This window comes from Citrus sinensis, chromosome 3 (assembly GCF_022201045.2).
Source record: "Citrus sinensis cultivar Valencia sweet orange chromosome 3, DVS_A1.0, whole genome shotgun sequence".
Taxonomy (NCBI): domain Eukaryota; kingdom Viridiplantae; phylum Streptophyta; class Magnoliopsida; order Sapindales; family Rutaceae; genus Citrus; species Citrus sinensis.
The window spans coordinates 36545534-36566352 of NC_068558.1; the positions used below are offsets into that span (position 1 = coordinate 36545534).

A 20819-nucleotide genomic window follows, 5' to 3' on the forward strand; every position below is an offset into this window, starting at 1 on the left:
TGATATTCATCTTCGTCTTTATACGTTACCATTTGTGTTAATTTATAATGATTATAATTTTTACCACTTTGCTATGCTATGATTACTCTGCCAAAAATTAAGCATATATTTTATGGATAGATTTTACAGTACAAAATTGCGAAATAATTTCTTAGAGTTTATTTATATAGTAATGTCAATCAGCTGAAAAATATTAGATCATACTGCTTTAACATTCCTTTAAAAAATTGTAAAATTAAAGCAGTTTGGGCGTGACAGTGCGGTGCATATTTTTCAAAATATATGGGTATCTGTCATTTGTTAAAACTATATGAGATGAGGTGTATTTATACTAATCGCTAAGGGGATAAAAGTAATTATCCGCTTCCATGTATATTACAAAAAAATCATCATCACTCTTCATCCCTCCCTCTCTCCCCTCTCCCCGCCACATGGAGTCTCAATCAGCTCTGGCTCAAATGGGTTGTCTCAAGTTCCATTTCTCTCAAATGGGTTTCCACCAAAGGCCTCAGATTTCACTTCCTTCCGGTAAAAAGATACAAGCTTTGACCGTAACATGTGGGCTAAGAGATGCAAACAAAAAGCCAATGTGGAGGTCAAGAGTGTTGTCTTCAGAAGCCATACAGGCGGTCCACGCCATGAAATTAGCCAAGTCAAGTTCCAAACTTGAAGAGGGTTTTCAAAGCAGAATCTGCAGGCTGCTCAAAGCGGACTTGCTGGACACCTTGACTGAGCTCAGGAGACAAAATGAATTGGATTTAGCCCTCAAGGTAAGGTTTTTTTTTTTTTTTGTTCATCTAGGTTTTTTTATTTGCTTTTCTTTTTGTCCTTTTTTTTTTTTAAATTGCTTCAGGTGATTACATGCGTAGAAATTGCTTGCTTGTGAGTTCTGGGGAGGTGTTGTGGTTAATGGTCCAACATTTAGTGGTTTTTGAATTTTTTTATTTTAGATTTTATTTTACAATTGATTATACTAGAGATAATTTCTATTTTGTATAAGATCTTTTTTTGACGTTTATTACTGGAACAATAATTTGATTTAAAGTTATAACTAAGGCTTCCTTTGGTCTTCAATAATTACTTGTTAACATCATGTTGCATTCTCTACTATAAAGCTCTTTTAAATTCAGAATGATGTTTTTATTGTGAAATCTTTCTGCATGGTTAATTTCGGTTTATGGCAGACAGATATTGATTATGACTTGTAGGGGAGAAGCATTAGATATGTTGGGGTAAAATTGAGAAAATTGGATGATGAAGTTCTTTGCATAGATGGAAAAATAGAAACATTGTTTTCTTGATATTTTGTCTTTGGAGTGGGATCTGGTTATTACTTTCAATCATATTATTACTGAAGCTCATTTGTTTTTTCTTTCATTGTTCGTGAGCAAATAGAAGGAAAATGAGTGGCTTCTCAGCATGTTGCAAGGCTAATGGTTCCAATATGACCTCTCTAATTATTTTTGCTTACAGCTTGATAAGTGACAAGTAATATAGCTCTTTATTATTGAACTAGGCTAGTTTCTTTGTCCTGAAGAATGCTAGAGTAGTTTTAGAACACAATGATGTGAATTTATTAGTTCTTATTTGAACTCTCTTGTCTAAATGATTTTATAATTTATTAAGATGCAAGTATTTCAAAGGCATAATTGCTGCCTACAATATGTCCAGTCCGGTGACGGGGGCTTGTATTATCTACTTTTAGCCTACTTTATCTGCTTCTTTTATTTAGTTGCTGATTTGTTTATGAGTTCAGTATACTTTTCTATTTTATATGCTATCTGAAATGAACAGGTAATAGGTCTTCAACTTTGTGCGGAAGGAAGTTTGGTATAAGCCAGATCTGTCCTTATACAGTGACATGATTCTAATGTTGGGAAAGAACAAACAAATTGCAATGGCTGAAGAGCTGTTCTGTGAACTCAAAAAAGAAGGTTTAGATCCAGACACGAGGGTTTATACTGAAATGATTGGAGTATATCTGCAAGTGGGCATGATAGATAAGGCAATGGAGACTTACGAAACAATGAAAGCATCAGGCTGCACACCACATAAATTAACTTTCACAATTTTGATCAGAAACCTTGAGAATGCTGGCGAAGAAGAGCTTGTTGCCGCTGTAAGGAGAGACTGTATTCAGTATGTGGAATTTCCCGAGAGATTCCTTGAAGAAGTTTATCAGAAACATGTAAGAATCCCACTACTTTTAGAGTCAATTATTATCTTTACCATTAGTTTGTTGCATCCCCTTAGGTTAATTAAGGATTCTCATTTCGTGACTGAATCTGAGAAGACTTATAACCCTACTATGTTCATACATGTTCTTGAAAATTTGGGAGTAGAAGTTGTGACACGCATTGGTCAAGGCACATTGCATTTATGTTCATATGATAATGAATGGTAATCGTTAACTAGTGATAACGGCATTGTTTCTCTGATGAGAGTAAGTTATATTAGCTTGCATGAGATTTTTGCTTCCAAAGAAATATCTAACTTTGTTTCCTGGTATTTCAGAGAAAGACACAGGTGGATCTTGTTTGATGAATCAATTTCATGGATGCAATCATGCGGCTGGTTTTTCTTTATATGGGCTATTTATACTTTTCCCAAGCTCTCATCAAAGCCTTGGTTAGACTTTCAATGGGGGTAGAGAGAAATTTTGGGAAGCCATTCAACATGTAAAGAGAATCTTTTTTTTTTTGTGCCAAGCATGTAGTACAGCGCGGCCGAATTACTTATTTTCTGGTATCTTTGCAGCAGTCCTGGCTCCGCATTAGATACTGTTATTAGGACAAAGTAGATTCGGGTATAAAGATTTATCTGTACACTAGCCGTGATGATAATTCTATTCCTTATTGAAACGAAATTCGCATTTGCTTTTCAATTTAACTTTAGAAGGAAGGGAACCAGTATTAATTGATCAGTAGAACAATGATCGCAATTGCAATTTGTAATGGATGATATTTCTTGATAATTAACAATAAAGTGACTTTTTCAAATGATTTAAATAGGCGAGAGAAATGAACAGAATGGAGGGGACCTGCCACTTGAACCTAGTGCTAGCTGGTTCCTCATATCACTTGAAACGTAAAATCTTGAGATAATACTTAAGAACCTGATACTTGTTATATGTGAAGTTAAAAATAATCTTTTCATTTTTGCTAAATATACAAAGGAATGCCCGACAATACACATATATTACAGGCCACACTTGACAATACAGATGAGAAATGGGTTGGCCTCTTGTATTAAAAATTAGAGGAAACATACACTCTGCAGGTAAAAAAATACTTTAGAAACCCATTAAATGGAACACAAAATGAAGCGAAAAAAATAGTTACTGAAAAGAGGAAACTGACTTCAGGCTGCTCTTACGAGTTCCTCTTCAGCTAGCTAAGTGGCTAGGACAGTTATTGAACATACTGTGCCACATGTATGCTCTAGATAGTACCATCTCGAGTTCTTGGTGTGTCCAGGCGTGAGTTGGTAGGTGTTGAAGGAACATTACCATCTCTTGAAAATCCAGCTTCTGAAGCTTGTCTGACCACTGAAATGAATGAACATGTTCAGGTACTTGATATTTGAGATGTTTATGAAAGAAAATGTTAATGAGCACATGCTAATCATACGGAAAGAATCATTAATGCCTAAGCTACCTTTCAAATTTCAAATGTTAGGAGGAGAATATTTGAAAGAAAGATTAGTTAAATTTGCCCCTGATATGCCAAGTAACCCTTCAAATACACGCATGTGTGTGTCATAACTAAGAAGTTAATCACAAACACCCATACTGGGGGCAGAGACTTTAAGAGTTCACATGAATAATTGCCTTCAAAAACTTACAAGCCTCAATATATGCCTAAGTTACCAGGTGTGGTTCCTTGGGTCTACAAGAGAAGCCCACACACAAGCAAGAAGCTCATGAATGAATGAATGGTATCAGAAACCATAGGCATACACCATGAGTCAAGTTGTGGCACAATGAGCGAGTTATTCGATGCTTAGCTCAGTTTCAATCAGACGGTATTTTTCACATTTAAAGCATTCTAAAATCCACAAATCTAACTAGTTAAAGCCTAAATGAAGCTTGTTTAATTGCTTAAAAGCTGTAACAAATATGAAATGTGCTTGTTTCCAATTTTCTTGTCGTCCAAACCAATATTAGATTCGAACAAGCAAAAAGAGGCAAATTATACCGGTGAAGAGAGAGAGAGAGAGATTCTTACCGTTAAAAGAAAACTGGCAAATATGTACACAAGAAAATCGGGCAATGCATCTCCTTCAGCAAGATATGTGTCCCACAATCGCGTAACAAGATGAAATGGGATCTGATAAAACAAAACCATTTTCCTCACGGCTCAATTTGAAAAATGCAAAGGATGGCTCTTATATATTGATCCTCCTCAGTCACAACTTAAAGAGGCCAATAGAGATTAGTGAGGAAGACCACTATCTTACTAAAACAGAAAAGCGAACTAGAAGTAAATTACAGCAAAAGAAAACAATGGCAATGCAAGCTGAAATCATACCTCGCGTATTAGAAGACAGTTAAACCAACGGAAAGCAAATTGAAGAAATTCAAGCCCCTGCTCTTCAATGTGTTTTGAAACAGGTTCTGTTTCAAGAACAGAATAGTTAATACTTAATAGGGCAGGAATACTATTTGAAGCAAACCCAAATATCGTAAACATACACATGCATGAGGTAAAAGCAAGTGCGGCTGGGTGTATAAATTTTTTAAGAGAAATGAGGCTGAACCCTCAAGGGAAAACACCAAATTTTAATGGCAGTAAAGGGGAAAAATAACTTTCGATTTGAAGCCCTTTAATTAGATATGCATAATACTATCATAAGTACTTCTGATATTGTTACTGCAAACAATATAACACTCTAGCAAATTATCATCTGCAACAATAAGGGATATGGTTTGGAGGGCTCTAGAGGTGAGCTTTCAAAGGAGTGACCAAAGGATCCATCATGAGTTTAACCACCAAGCAAATCACCATCATATTAGAAAACCTGAGAACTAATTAGCAGACTTAATTTAATCAAAAGTAAATGCAACTTAATTCATATGTGGGAAATATTAATAGGAGGAACTAAAGGCCGTAATAAGGGTTTACCATCAATCCGGCGAACCAATTCCTTTAGCTTAAACACAAGCCTCTGGATTCCTGGTTGAGCAAATGTGTAATGATCTTGCATACCATCAAGCAATTTTGATAGACACCAATAGCAATCAGCCTCTATGTCAGATATTTTCTCCGGTGTAATATTAGCTATTGACCAATCATCCACACTCCCTTCTAAATATTCTGAAAGGAAAACAACGAGAAAGGGTGTAACAAGATCATTTATCCCCTGAACGTATCCACTTGCAGGATGTCGAATGGCCCTGACCCAAAAAAAAAAAAAAAAAAAATTGTAAACATATCACAACAATAAAATAACAATTGCTAGTGTCACTACAATAATGATGGAATATACTCCACTGAGGAAATTTTAAGTCCATATTAACCGTATCATCCAGCATCTTTTTTCTCACTAAACCATTGAGAGCAGAGAGTTACCAGGTTTCAGGAGGCTATTAAGTTACTATGCTACAGGGACTATTCACCACCAAAGAACATGCAGAAGGAGAAATTATGCAAAAATATCATTGGAAAAATTAGACAGCATGATACAGATTTGCACAATGAACCAATGCAGGGAAAGCTAATTCATCTAGCACATGTTAGTGCTATATTATAGATCCAAAATTGAGGAATAACTCAGAATTCAATTCTCCTCAATATTCGGTAGAAAACCATCAACGGGTATGTGCTAAAAAAGTGGGCTATAAATCTTTTTTCTTTTTTAATAAAAAACTCAAACTTGTATTTAGCATAAAAGATGAAGATTCAGTAAGGTGAAGTGGACCAGCTGTCCATTAAGTAAACAAAAAAGAAAAATAAAGCCTTCAACATTAAACATTGACAGAACTTAGTACATCCACATCAACTTTCAGGACCTATGATTCACACCTAATGGATCATTTCTGAAGAACAAGACATAATCCAGATCAATAACTCAACATCTAAGTTCAAAAGCTTTTTTAGTGCAAAAGAGGAAAGAAAGCAGAACAAGTGAGAAATAATGCATAGAGTTTTGAAAACATCTGAAAGTCTTAATACGTAAACTACACACACAATAAGGAAATCATGGTATTTATGAGGTTGGAGCATAGAATGCATCCACATAAAGGCAACCCCAATCTTTTAACTAAACAGAATGAGATTGGAAACTTTCTTTACTATTGAGGATCAAGAAGATACAGACAAAGTTAATACAACTTGTGGATCAAAAGGAGCTGACAGTATTTTGAGCTTGATTCGATCATAACAAATGCATATTAAAATTAAAACAAACATATCTCGTGACCATATCATGGTCATCACCCATCAATTTGAATCAAGATCAGGATCTTTGACGGCAGAAGAACACAAGCATGTTACAGCCACTAGATTGATGAGACTAGTATATGTATAGTTCAACATGTAGTTGAAAAAAAAAGACTTAACCAAAAGCATGAATTTGTTTACCAAATTGAAGATCTATTTGACTGCTAAAATATTCACTATCTCTTCCTTCTATTTACTTTGAGCTAAAGCAATCATAAAAAATTTGTGCAACTAGCACAGATTGTCATAAAAAGCACTGGTGTAACTAAGTGTAAAAGGATAACAAAGCATCTAACCATGTATACAGAATGCGCTCCAAGGATTTCTGAACTTGCACTTGCTGAAAGAAAGTAACATCAGGCACAGTTCTTGGACAATCGACAGCAATCTAACAAAGACAAGAAAGACCACTATCAAGTATCATTTGAAAAGATCAATAAAGATCAAGATGGATAATCAGTTTCGCTGAAAATACCTGGCGTAGCATGTTGATTTCATCATCTGAACGTTCAGTATCTGGGATGTCATAAAACTGAGCAACACAGTCAAAATACTCAAGACGCTTCCTTCTTAGGACTCCCTCCCTTCTATCTGAATTAGGTGGTGCATATCCCTGTTGTCAGTTCATATTTAAATTTTAAACAGTAATGAAACTATATTCAATAAAGATAACTGTCAGTAAAATGATGCCGGAATTAGGTAAATCCCAGCATTTGGATGGTGACAGACCACTGTATTTTTAACTGTTGCAATAGACAACTTAAAAATCAGAAGAAAAACTGAAATTTCATGGATTGTTTCAAAAAGAAGGAATATTCATAGCCAACTTTCAAAGCCCAATCTTCACGATAAGTCAATGGCAATAGCTGCTGAAAATAATTCTGTTACGCTAAAAAGGGTGCAAGCAAGCTTTCTCATCATTCCATTCTTCCCTCACACCAAAGTTAGCACAGATCAACTGATAACAAAGTTTGCAAGGAGCTATACCATAAGTGTCTGTTTGTCATCGTATAGAAAAACATAAATTACCACAAGGGCAAGATTGCTTATACCATATTAGCACCATTTTGAAGAGGGTAAAGTTTTAGAAAGCTAAGATTAGCATTTGACATCTAAAATATGCAGAAAGTCTTGAACAGATCAACAACAGAAAACCCATCCCACAATTTCTCATAAGACAAGCTAGTCTCTAGCATAATTGACCAATGATATTATCCAACTCAAAATTTTCATCACATTGTTACTTAAAACTGATCCCAAGTCTTAGAGCATCAAGCTCACCAAAAGAAGCCTCCATACAGTAGGGCGCATGTACGGTGGTACACCACTCCAAGCTAACTCGCGTAATCTCTCTGCATGACCGGGTAAAGAAAGGAATTATATTAAATGTGATAAGCTAATGGACAAAAAATAGTATTCCCAATATCAATCAAAACCAAATGAGTTGCAGGTAAAGTTTTTTCAGATACAATTTGTTTAAATCAAAGTGCTATACTGAAAAAAAGAATAAAAGGATGATATCAAATTAATTAGGATGCCACTATTTGCAAAATGTAGAAATGAAAACTTCATAGCAGGACCATATAGCATTTTTTCTTACTTTTTTGACAAATAAAGCAAATGAACTAAAAGGGACAAATGTTAAGGAATAAACAACAAGCAACATAGGGATCCCAAAATATCACCTTAAATAGAACAATTTACATACAGAAACAGTTCCAAATGCATGAAGAGGTTTATGGTCTCCTTTAAAATGAGTTAAATATAAAAATAACCAAACTAAAAATTCATTTTTACCAGTGTAAATTTTCACTAGATATCTTTTCCTTACACCTCAATTTAAAAAAGATTATCATCAATATGCCTATGATAGTTAGAGGAAAAGAAATAGTTTCCACAGGTTTTTAACATATTGCTTGTTCTGTAGCATATTTCTTGAGGAACAAAGAATGCTTTGAAAAAATCTTACAGCCAAAAAGGCATTAAGCATTATCCAGAAATACAAATAATAGCAACATTGACTCTAGACTTGTGCATGTTTGTCTGCATATGCGAGAGAAAGAAGTTACAGATGAATATTTAAACAGTTTCTGGTATATTTTTCTACCTTATTCCTTAGCATCTAAAATTTGACACACAACATCAGAAAATTTACTAGTTATCGTGACAAGTTAATATATACAATGTCATAAATGAGACATTAAATAGCATGGAACCTAATATCACTGTTGGTGCAGAGAGCTCCTTCGTGAATTTCGTAACCCTTGCAGAATCTGTAGCTCTAGTACCGATGGGAGACTTATGAGCTTCTTTTGATGTATTCTCAATATTTGATGTTGATGACTTTAACTTATTAACATTTCCATTATTTGACTTGCCTGTACTCGGGTCTTCTACCTGCATTATAAATGAAACAACCAATTAAATCCTTAATAAAAGAATACCACAGGGTACTTAAATCTCAGTATTAACAATAAAATGAAAATATCATCGAATATTACCTCCATAGGATTCTGCACATGGTCACTTGTGCCAGTGTCACTCTCTGAAAAACTCCTTCCAAAAGTTGGGGAGCGTTCTGGGGTGCTCAGGTCATCTATTGGATCAGCTCTCCTGGTCAGCAATACTTTCCCAGGAATACTGCGACCTTTAAGCAAGCTAGATCAAAAGCAACGGTACAAAAACAAACTTATAAAATACTCAAAAAAAAAAAAATGAAATGTATATATTTTCAAAGAATGTGCATGTATATTAAAAAAAATTAGAAACAAAAAAGAATAAATACTGCCGCAAGATGCATCACTAGCTGAACTAACAAAATCTAGGACTCTAATATGTGCAGTGAAGATAAGCTATCTCAGTGGTATCTAGTCTAATAGCTAATGCTGAAAAATCCATACAAAATGAACTATGGCAATTCCTCCTCTTTCTGTTATAGAGTAAATGCGCTGTCAGTGAACTCCTGCTCTACAGTATGATGGTAGTTGGAAGGCCATTCTTGAGTCAATAACATACAATATGTATTGCATAGACAAACAGAGAGTAAGACATAGAAGAAGGCGAAGGCTGAGCAGGAGACTAGGCCATCATATAGCTTACTGCCATGCCATGCTTTAATTTTAGGCTCCATAGATGGAACCATGTATTAGGTATTAGGAAGGGGAGGACACCAGTCAGCAGCTAAGATGGGGTTCAATACACCCAAAGGACAGTTAGAAGAGGGTACACTCCCAGGAAAAATCCACCAAGCAATATCGAGATTTTTCAGTCAGGTTTCAATTACAAATAAAATCATTCAACAGAAACAATACCAGCGTCATCCTCTTCTTATCAGTTGGTTTTAATAAAAGATGCTAGAAATTCAAAAAACTTTGTATTAGACACAGAAGCAACCAATACAAATATCAGAAGTCAGAAATGATCTCATGCAGAGTGTGTCTCACCACTATCAAAGCAAATAGATTAAGCAATTTTTGGAAACAAAATGATAACGTATGCAATTTATTACGGTGCAATTGATAGAAACAAAATCTCACACCATAAATTAAGTTAAATACAATCAAGCACAGAGAAATGTGTGAACTTTCTAACAATGGTATGCATGTTACTACGAGTCATCAAATTTAAAACAAATCAGCATCCTTCAATAAACGTCAAAGCAGGAATCATATCATTAAATCTAACACAGGAGCCAGGAATAATTCCCACTGTAAATTGCCCTCCATTTCACTAATATTCTAGACCCAAATTAACCTTCATTTGTTCTCTCTCCTTATATTTTCGCAGAAAGCAAGGATTTGGTCGAACTTGCATGAATCACTCAATTATTTTCTTCAAAAATCAGCCAAACCCAAGTCAAATTTTCCAACCATATCGTGAAATCCCAAAGATCAAAGCCAAATTCTACAATCACCAAGCCTAACTCTAAATAATTACCCAAATGTGTCCTAAATCTACACTAAGACCACAATTATCAGCAAGTAACTAATGAAACAATATATACCGAAAACAGAATTCAAAGATCTATGCATAACTCTCAAATGGGTAATCAAATCTGGTGGGAAAAACAAAAATTTGTGAGAAATGAGGAATGGGAAAAGCTATTAGCGTACCCTTGGACATTTCTGAGGGTTTGATTGAATCTAGAATCGAGGGTTGAGGGCGAACTAATCTCTCTCTTTGGCTGATTCTTGTTTTCTTCTTTATGGAGATGATTAGTATCGTTTACGTTGCTGCTTTTGCTCTTCATGCTTTAGTGCTGCTGCAGCTGTTGTGTAAAGACCATGCTTTTGATTTTGTATTTGTTACCCGTTTCAATGACTGATCTTGCAAGACATGGAAATAAATCAATTAAAAAACATAATTTAATTTCACGAAACTATTTGTTAGAATTTGGAAGTTTTAATATTGTTTTTCTTTTATGTAATTGTATAGACTTCCTAAGTAAAGAGAATAAATGGATTTTATGTATAATAATAATAATACAACAATATATAGTCGTTTTCGTTTTATTTGTAAAAAAAAAAGTGACACTTTAAGAACAAAAATTGACAAGAACCGTATTTGTAGCAGTTTTAAATATAAAATTATACTTTGTTGTATTAGCAAGATTTCTTTTCTCCCAAAAATAATTTTAAATAAATAAATAAGGAATCTAGAGAATACAATGGTAAAAGAAGTACGTCATGGATTAGTAATTATTTTTCAAAAGGATTTACAATGGTTATACAGATAAATAAACACAGAATGTAGGGAATACAATTGTAAAAGAAATGCTTCTTGGATTAGTAATTATTTTTAAAAAGGATTATTGATTGCCTGTATGGTCGATTACAGTAGTTATACAAATGAATGAATGATTGTTAATTTTCTTTTCTTTGAAAATAGGGGTCGGCCAGTAGTAAGAATGAAAACCAAATTTTCAACCATTTATTTCGCAGGATTCGGACTCTTCGCCGGTCCATTAATTAAAATTTGCTAATTGCCATGCCTATGCTTCTCAAAGATTTTATATGAAAACCAAATAGATACATTTCAGAAAATTCTAATTATATTAGAAATGTTTCGATGTTATTCTTCTGACAACGAGAGAAAAGATAAAATGAAAACAAAGCTGATTATTATTAATTTAATCAAAAGTCAAGTTTGAAACTCATGCTCATGGAATTAACCTCTTTTGGTTAACCCCCCAAAAAAAAGAATAAAGATAAAGATCGATCTATGAGAAATCTCATTCAATTCGATATACTAGATTCAAAAACCCTAGCTAGATACCAAAAGAATTGACTGCTAAGCTACATGAGACAGAAAACTCTCCTATTTCGACCACAGAAATCGAGTCATTCAACAAAGAGATTCTGAAATTGCGGAGGCTTGGTTCAATCAAACTACTGAGTATTGGAAACAAGTTATTGCGCTTGCTCCTAGTTAATATATTCAAGCACCGAATTGGTTGACAATCACGGGACGTTTTGAATTTTGAAAAAAAAAAAAAAAAAAAAACCCCATTTTTTCATTTATTTAGAATTTTATTTTTGGAATTTTGATACCTATTTTCTTTTGGTATAATTAAAAATTAATTATCTATTAGCACTATTAGTATAATTAAAAAAATTTCCGGTAAGAAATAATCAAAGGAATTTGATTACATTCTTTCTAAGAAACATACAGGAATATGGTGTAATACTCTAATTGAATTTGGTTTCGAGGAGTTAGGCACTGATTGATGGTAAAGTGAAAAAAAAAAATTGTGTTATAATGTTTGGTGAATATAATTTTTAAATTGTAATTTTGATAAAAATAATAAAAATGATATTATGCATGAAGTTTTCACTTAAAATTTTGATTTTTTTTTGTTGACATAAGTTGTAACTAGGATTGACAATGGGACGGGATGGTATGAGATTTACCAATCCCAATCGTATCCCGCATATGCAAGTGGGATGAAAAAAGGTCTCACTCCCGTCCTTTTTTTTTATAATAAAAATATATCATGATCTCGTCCCAAAAGAGATGGGATCTTGTGTGATCCCATCCCAATTGAAAATTTTTTCATTCTTAGTCAATAATGAGATGTGATAAGACGAAATTTGCCAATCACACTCTCGTCCCGTATATGCAAGTGAGATAAAAAAATGTCTCACTCCAGTCCCTAAATTTTTTTTCTGGAACAAAAAATATGTCTCAATTCCATCCCAAATGCGGGATCACATCCCATCGGAAAAAATTATCATCCCTAGTTATAACATGCATGTGGCTTATAATTTGGGTACTCATGGAAACAAATTAATTACTGTGAGTTAAGGAAAAAGACGAAAACAATGCAAGATACCCCTTTGAAAAAAATAAATAAGAGTAAAATTAACAATGCAATAAACTTTCTATTTGTTTCTACAATTTAATATTCTTCCAGACGATTAAACCCAAGAAAAAAAAAACCGACACCTAGAATAAACAATTAATTAGAGTCTTCCTAATGAAGTAATGCATGTCCTGAACCGCCCCCCACATTCCCTGTGGTCATGCTTGATGAAAAATCAACCTTAACTTGCTCACAAGAAGTTGTCAGCCAAGTTGACTTGAAATCTTTACCCATGTGTTGGAAAATAATTTTCTCGTAAAAATCATCATTTATAATCTACAAACATTTATGTTGTTGTCACATTTATATTCTTAAATGTTACATGCATATTCTGAAAATTGTTTATGAATATTTTACAAGCACTATAATTAAATTAATACTTGCACTAATTTCAAAATATGTGTTACATGCATGCACATGCACTTAATGTGGCTCACATTCATAATAACTTGAGATGAACTAAGACTAATCATATTTATGTTAGATAATGACGAGAATAATTTTTTTATATTTCTAAAATTAAGATAAGGATAATTACTCTTTTTTTTTTATGGAGGAAAGTGAATGAAGTCCATTACATTTAATGAGGGTCCCTATCTTAGCCAATAACAACTTTGCCTGTGAATTACCCACCAACCAAAAGCTATATAAAGAAATAGACTAGAAGTTTCTAAGTATTCTTCAAAATTATCTTGAACAACAATGATCGGAGGTGAAGATATATAACTTATTTAAGTTTATATCTATAATAAATTCCTATATATATTATTATTAAGACTACATGTAGAATCAGAGCCACCCTTCAAATCTTGTTGTTCATTTATATAATATTGTTTGCATTCAATTTATGGTTTTGATCTTATATGGTCGTGACTTTATATGCTATGATGAATACATGTATTAAACCGTGTCACATTGTGAAGATTTTAATGCTTGAATTCACTAATGTATGAATAAGTGTTAATAATGAATACATATTACTGTGGAAATCATCGTATTCATGATTGCAATACATTTTGTTTTATTTAGCCCAATACTTAAAATATGATAGATTTACCACAGAATAATTATACGATCTACATAGATTTATTGAATTTTTATATCATGTTCTACTAATGCCTTTAGGGTGCGTTTGGTACATGTATTGTATTATGCTGTATTGCATTATTTTAATGCTGGTGTATTGTATTATATTGTATTGCATTAGCACTGTATTATAATAATATTGTACAATGTTTGGTACTACACGGTACTGTAATAAATTTTTTGATTAATTTAAATTAAATATTATATTATATTATATTATATTAATATACTTAAATTGTATTAATATTTTATATTATTATTAATTTTAAATTAATATTATTCAAATTTATTCATATTTAAATATTTATTATTAGTTATAATAAATTATAATGTAAAAAATAATATAATATAATAATATTGAATAATAAATTACATGTTTATTAATCTATATTAATAATTATAATATAAAAATATAAAAATAATATTAAATTAAAAGTTATATTTAATAATAATAATTATTATTATTATTATTATTATTATAAAGCAAAAGTCAAAAAGCAAGGCTCCAGCGACAGTTGCAAAAACAAAAAGAGAGAGAGAAAAAAAAAACAAAAACAAAACAAGCAGCAGTTGCCGCATTAAGTTAAACCCGACTGTGAGTCGGGTTTAGCTAATGCGGCAACAACCGCATTAGTTTGGGCTTTTAATGTGGTGGTTCTGTAGTTTTTTATTTGCCAAACATGGGCTTGTATAAAATTAATACAATTAGGTACTTTAATACAACAACCAAACAAGCCCTTATTGAAATATCATCACATTTTTTAAAGAAGCCACAACATTTGAAATACATAATGATATTTGTATAGCATATGTTCATATGTTATAAAGGATTTTATTTTAGACATGAAAGGCATTGAACAATAATTATTTGGCCCCAAAGGGAAATAATTATCATACTAATTCAATTGGAATAAGATGGTAATTTGATAATCAAAATTAGAATTTCCTATGCCCATAGGTATGGAGTTTTTATTTTGGTGTTTACATTTGCTATTCTTGTTATTAAAGATTAATGTAAAATTCAATAGGTTATGTAACATTTGCCCTTAGGAAGGTTTGAATTACAACTAAATTTTTACATTGGTAAATTCAGTATTGAGATTAAAATTTTCTAAGCATTAATGTATTTTTTTTTTCTCTTATACAGTGGTTCCTAATTATTTTAGTGATTCTACTCGTGTTCCAATGTTGTATAGTGATAACTTTTCTAACTAGAAAAAGAGAGTTCTCTTCGGAGTGCATGGATATTGACTTGCCACTTCATGAGGATGAACCGTCTATCCCCACGGAGTCAAGTACGCAAAGGGAGAAAGATGCATATGAAAAGTGGGAGCGATCTAATCGCTTAAATTTGATATTCATGCAATCTCATGTCAGCAAAAGCATTAGAGGTTCCACCCCACAATGCGCTAAAACTAATGATTTTATAAGGGCTATTGAGGAATAATTTGTAAATCCTAATAAGGTATTAGTAAGCACTCTAATGCAAAATCTTTCAAGCATGAAGCATATAATACTAAAGGTGTGCGGGAGCATATAATGGAAATGAGGGATATTGCTACTCAACTTAAGTCACTTGAGATAGAGATGTCTAAGTCATTTTGGCTCATTTCATTCTTAATTATTTTCCCAACGAATATGTTCCATTCAAAATATCATATAATACACATAAAGAAAAATTGTCTCTTTATGAACTTTTGACCATGTATGTTCAAGAGGAACACAAATTGAAACATGAAAAAGTTAGAAAGTGCCCATTTAACTACTCATGTGAAAGGAAATAATCAAAAGGGTAAAAGTGTTCCCAAGGATAAGGAGAAGAAAGTGCCAATAAAGAAATTTAGTAAGATGGATCAATGCTTCTTTTGTAAGAAAAAGGGACACATGAAGAAATATTGCCAAATATATAAAAATGGCTAGAAAATAAAGGTAAATCTATCTCTTATGTATGTCATGAATCTCATTTTATTGATGTCCTTAATAATATATGGTGGGTTGGTTCCGAAGGCAAATGAGCAAGGGAATCAAGATGCAATCAAATGTTGAGGCTGTGAGAACTTTTAAATTGGTTTTAAATTCTAGTTTTTATTTAGACCTTGAAAACACATTTTATGTACCCACATTTTCTAGAAATTTAATTTTTGTTACTCATCTTGTTTCATTAGGATTTAAATTTGTTTTGAACTCACAGGTTGTAATATATATAACAATAATAATTATTTTATTGGCAATTATGTTTTATTTAATGGTTTAAATAAGTTAAATTTAGATCTCACGTTTGAGTTTAATCTTTTTACTTTGTGTGATGAAAATATTGGCATTAACTATTGTATTATTAATGAGAATGCCTTCAAACTTTGGCATATAAGATTAGGATATATCTCTATAGAGAGGATTAAAAGATTAGTAAATGACGGAGTTTCACAAACTCTTGATTTTACTGATTTTAATACTTGTAAAAGCTGCATTAAGATAAAATAAGCTAACAAACTATTGAAGGTGCTGAGAGGAGCATTGAAAATTATTATGTAATAGAATATGGGGAAATGGCAAAAAATTGCGTCCAATAGGATTTGAACCTATACCAAAGGTTTAGAAGACCACTTTTCCATTCCTTGCCTAAATAGTCAGAGATATTTTATCTCATTTATAGATGATCATTCAAGATACTTATATCTCTATTTTTTAAATCATAAAGAAGAAGCATTTGATACTTTTAAGATTCATAAAGTAGAAGCAGAGAGATAAAAAGAAAGAAAAATAAAAATTGTAAAATCTGATAGGGGTGAAAAATATTATGGAAGGTATACAAAAAAAAAATGCCTAGTCCATTTGTAAAATTTCTCAAAGGCGAAAGTGTTATTACATAATATACAATATGCTTGGTTGTCTATACTATACATTTGTGACATCTCTTGAGTACTTTAGTTTTACTATGCATGTTTTCTTGTTAATTATTACGGAAAATTAAGAAGAAAAAAATGGAAAAAATGCTTTATGAATTGTGGGTTAACAAATTAGAGATGTAAACCATACTATTATTAAGTAACAAATAAGAACAATACTAATTTAAAAGAGAATATATAAAATAACAGCACTAGCAAAGTTAAGATGACAGATTGATAATTAGATGATAGTAACGGACTTTGTATTTTAAAAAAGGAAAATTATTCACCAACCATTTGGTTTTTCACCGTTTTTAAAAAATATACAATTTTTTTTTTTGCAACGCTCCATCTGAAGTTAACATTTTTTTCATTAGTCCACTCTCGTTATAACACCGTTAGAACTTTGCTAACATTATAAAGGTAAAATTGTTATTTCACAACGACACAGTGGTGTACATGTGCAAAACAATATAATTTCAAGTGGACTTCAACAAAAAAAAATTAAGAATTGTATATTTTTAAAAAAATTCAAAAACAAAAGTGGTCGGTGGATAATTTATCTTTTATATTTGAGGGTAAAAAAGTTATTTACATAATATTCCGTTAGTTCTCTTAACGGTTTGAAGACAGAAGTGGATAGGTGCAAAATAATATAACTTCAAGTGGAATTCAACCAAAAAATAAAAGAATTGTGTATTTTTTAAAAAGACCGAAAAAACAGGTGGTCGATGGACAATTTCCCTTTAAAAAATTAATTTTCTTTTAATTCAAAAGTGAATCAACCAATGTAATAATTAATTTTTTGGTTCTTTGTAGAAAAGAGAACAAGAATTTTTTAATTATTGTCATTTCGTTGTCTACTGCAGTTTTAAAATTTTAGTTTTTTTAATAGAAATTGAAAGAATACTATAACTTAGGGATTCTAATAGAGAAATACCTAAAAAAAAATTATTAACTAAAATATTATTAAAAAGATGTCCAAAAAATGACCCTTCCTATAAAATATTGGCCTTTGGCCCTAATTCTTTATTGTCTTTATTAGTACACGTAGACAAATACTAACACACAATATGCAAATAGAAGCTAAAAGTTAAAGTGAATATGCATGTATGATCCACGCTTAAAAAGGAAAATCAAACAAATTCTCTTCCAATTATAAAAGTTATTAGTTAATATTGGCTTGACTTGTTCTTGTACTTAGTGGAATAGCCCGCTCTCATTTGTAAAGGTTTACACGAGCACTATTGGTGTTTGCTTCCGATTCTCTTATTAATAGCATCAGGGTCCCTACAATTTGGTCAAAACTTTTGGATGTCATCATCATCTTCTCAGGATCCAATTTGATTCATGTTGGTTTTGTTTTGTTTTGAGGAGGTGATGTAGCATCACCATTTCTCATCTTTGTATATTCTCTATTATCTAATAAATAGAGAAATTTTCTTTTAGATTTGACTTTTCATCTTCTTATAATTAATTTGATTGTTATTACACAATAACAATTATGTAAATATTTAAATGAGACATATTCTTTATAATGAACATCCAAGGGGGAGTGGTGTGAATTTATTAAAATAAATGTAGATGTTCATAACATATATCTCTTAGTCTCCCCACTATCTCCCATTAGCAATCGTTAGCTTCCCTATAACTCCCACTATCTCATAAGGTATTATGATCCATAATTTTTTATTAATTTCATGGAGTGATTATGTAACTATAAAATGAGAGCTTATCTTTTTATTTTGTACACACACAATTAGAATGAATAAAATCACTCTATAATATATTCTCTCATTTTATTATTTATCTTGCGTTGCTTCTTTATTTGTATTGCTAGCTAATAGCTTTTTTTATTTTTTATAAGGCTGTCTCATCTTTAAAAAAAATCAATTTATATTTTTTATCAGGTTCATTAAGTGTAAAATAAAAAAATAATAATAATACGATTTTTTTTTAAAGCTGCGTGAAGCGCAGTTCTATTTTCTAATTAGATGATATGAGACGAATATAGGTACTTAACATCGAATTTCTCAAACAATTGCTATAAAATTTTGAAAGAGCACGTGTCATGTCTTATGTTATTCTTTGTTTTTTTTTTTTTTTCGTTTTTTAACATAGCAAGATCCTTTCTTTATTCTATTGTTCTTGAGATCGTTTCCAAGTAATTTAAGGTGACATAGATAATTCAGTAATAAAATCATAATGACTCTTCGACCTCTCTCTCTTGAAAATTAGTTTCACAGCTCATTTATCTCTCCAATACACAGATACGGAATTTGATTCTGATCAATCAATGGAAACCGAGCTCCACAATCGGTCGCGCTCCCAAATTTCTTTCTCAGATTCAGTCTCGTCCGTCGCCGCTTCTATACTCTTCGCATTTGTTGATTAGTTTTGAACAAATCTTGCATCTCCTCTTCTGTTTCGCCGAATATCGTAAAATCAGCCTCAGGAGGGAACCTATTGATAAAGATTTCTTCATCCTCAGAATGCCGGTTTATGAACCACATGGTCAATTGTTTCCCCATGAAACGTGGTTTTTTGTGCTATGCCTTTGAAAAATAGAGTGATTACTCGATCAGATATTATTAGAAATGCAGCTGTAGCTCGATCACGTATTTTTCAACTCCTTTCTATCATCTGCTGTTTAGCCGAAGATCGTAAAATCAGCCTCAGGAGGGCACCTAAAAATCGAGTCAATTGTTTTCGCAAGTCACGTGGTTTCTTGGCATGCCAAGGCCAAGCCGTCTGCTGGTTGTTTGTAGTGGACTTCCACCCTGGAAAGAAATTCGAAACCTGAAAATTCATTGATCGTGCCACTGGAGTTGTTATCGCCGAGAAATTGGTAGTACCTACTTCATCATTGTCACCATTAACACTTCAGGCTGTGCACAAGTATGCCGTTAAATTCAATAACAATTCAAGACTTGGGCCTGATTAGTGGCAGGGTCTGGATCCGGTTTTTCTACTTCGAGCTGGTGACAACCCAAGAATTCAAGAAGAAGGCCTGATAAGCTGCGTCAAGAGTTTGAGTTGGTTAAACTTCTGGGTAAACTTGCGACGAAACTTTGGGCACACATTAATTGTAGGCCTGATCATGACAAGCCGGGAAAAATACATTCCGATAAACATGGGAGAAATGACGGATTAACTGCTTCTAGAAGCCAGCTTCGGGGCAGGGAGCAGAGCTCTCTAGACAGTGGTAGTGAGCAGCATATAATCCAAGTTTGTTATCAGAACCAGGACTCTGCTATTGCTACTGTTTCTGATCCAGGTGAGCTAGCCTCACAACCATTTGACAATGCATCATCTTCTTCTGATAAGAGCCTAAAGGTCTCCGATCCACCTGCAGATAGAGACGGTGACAAAAACCCTCCACCATATAGATTACGACCCGATAAAGTGACATCCTCTCAGGCTCAAGTACAGCCCATCAGCTTTGCTAGTTTGGCCAAGAGCTGCATCATTGCCACTGCTCAAGTGGGTCTCGCTGGGATGGTTTGGTTTAATTCTGGCACCTCTTTATCAGCGAATGCCAAATTCTCTCGTATAGGGCGGAGCTTTTCGGTTTTGCTGGATTTCTTTCTTGCTTGGGTGCTTATCTTGTGCAGCATAGCCGCAGAGCTCCTCTACTGATGACGGTAATTGGCTGTGTTGCTACAAGTTGCGGATTCTTGTCAATCTTGGGGACACAATTTCCTGAAAATCTCAAGCTATGGCTAACTGATGATCTTCGTATGTTGTCTATTTCTGCCTTATTTTTTGCTTCAGTTCTTGTCATTCCCTGGTCATCCGCCGCTTAGTTGCTAGTGCTTCCGCTATCTGCTGATTCCTGTATTTGTTTTACCTTTTATGTTTTAGCAATTAGAATGTTTGATATATTTCCAACATATAGCCTTTGTGATGTATTGACAAAGTAATGTTCATGTAAGATTATGACTATGGTAATCAACCAATGTGATCATTTGCTTTGTCAAAATTGCTGATAAAGCAAACAAGCACAGCAATGCTCAAATTATCACTGAATGCTGTTTATATCTCTAA

At 32.8% G+C, this 20819-nt stretch overlaps 2 protein-coding genes across 6 annotated transcripts; one reads left to right on the forward strand and one right to left on the reverse strand.

Annotated features, from left to right (window-relative positions):
• Nucleotides 1-380: 380 nt before the first annotated feature.
• On the forward strand, nt 381-2884 carry LOC102627844 (protein THYLAKOID ASSEMBLY 8-like, chloroplastic). Its single transcript, XM_006478744.4, has 3 exons — nt 381-770; nt 1802-2188; nt 2515-2884. The coding sequence occupies exons 1-3, from the start codon at nt 432-434 to the stop codon at nt 2539-2541; spliced, it is 753 nt and encodes a 250-aa protein (XP_006478807.2). The 5' UTR covers nt 381-431; the 3' UTR covers nt 2542-2884.
• A 217-nt stretch (nt 2885-3101) lies between these two features.
• LOC102629291 (GTPase-activating protein gyp1) lies at nt 3102-10867 on the reverse strand. 5 transcript variants are annotated; one of them, XM_052436281.1, is made up of 11 exons: nt 10553-10865; nt 8942-9098; nt 8657-8837; nt 7722-7792; nt 6916-7053; nt 6737-6828; nt 5124-5395; nt 4530-4615; nt 4227-4328; nt 3360-3547; nt 3102-3273 (listed from the first exon to the last, which is right to left on the reverse strand). In XM_052436281.1, exons 1-10 carry the CDS (start codon nt 10687-10689, stop codon nt 3386-3388), a joined length of 1398 nt encoding a protein of 465 aa, XP_052292241.1. In that variant the 5' UTR covers nt 10690-10865; the 3' UTR covers nt 3102-3273; nt 3360-3385. The 5 variants fall into 5 exon arrangements, with proteins under 5 accessions (XP_052292241.1, XP_052292242.1, XP_052292244.1 ...); XM_052436282.1 differs by having other exon boundaries at nt 3102-3547; nt 6737-6780; nt 10553-10867; XM_052436284.1 differs by having other exon boundaries at nt 3102-3547; nt 8942-9018.
• Nucleotides 10868-20819: the final 9952 nt, after the last annotated feature.

What these genes read in the sequence shown, in the direction of transcription:
- LOC102627844 (XM_006478744.4), top strand. Translation starts at nt 432, where the DNA reads ATGGAGTCTCAATCAGCTCTGGCTCAAATGGGTTGTCTCAAGTTCCAT. An exon ending in AATTGGATTTAGCCCTCAAG is followed by an intron (nt 771 to 1,801) that starts GTAAGGTTTTTT and finishes AACAGGTAATAG; the next exon opens with GTCTTCAACTTTGTGCGGAA. An exon ending in AAGAAGTTTATCAGAAACAT is followed by an intron (nt 2,189 to 2,514) that starts GTAAGAATCCCA and finishes CTGGTATTTCAG; the next exon opens with AGAAAGACACAGGTGGATCT.
- LOC102629291 (XM_052436281.1), bottom strand. Translation starts at nt 10,689, where the DNA reads ATGAAGAGCAAAAGCAGCAACGTAAACGATACTAATCATCTCCATAAA. An exon ending in AAATCAACATGCTACGCCAG is followed by an intron (nt 6,829 to 6,915) that starts GTATTTTCAGCG and finishes TGTCTTTGTTAG; the next exon opens with ATTGCTGTCGATTGTCCAAG. An exon ending in ATTGGTTCGCCGGATTGATG is followed by an intron (nt 4,616 to 5,123) that starts GTAAACCCTTAT and finishes TTCTTGAAACAG; the next exon opens with AACCTGTTTCAAAACACATT.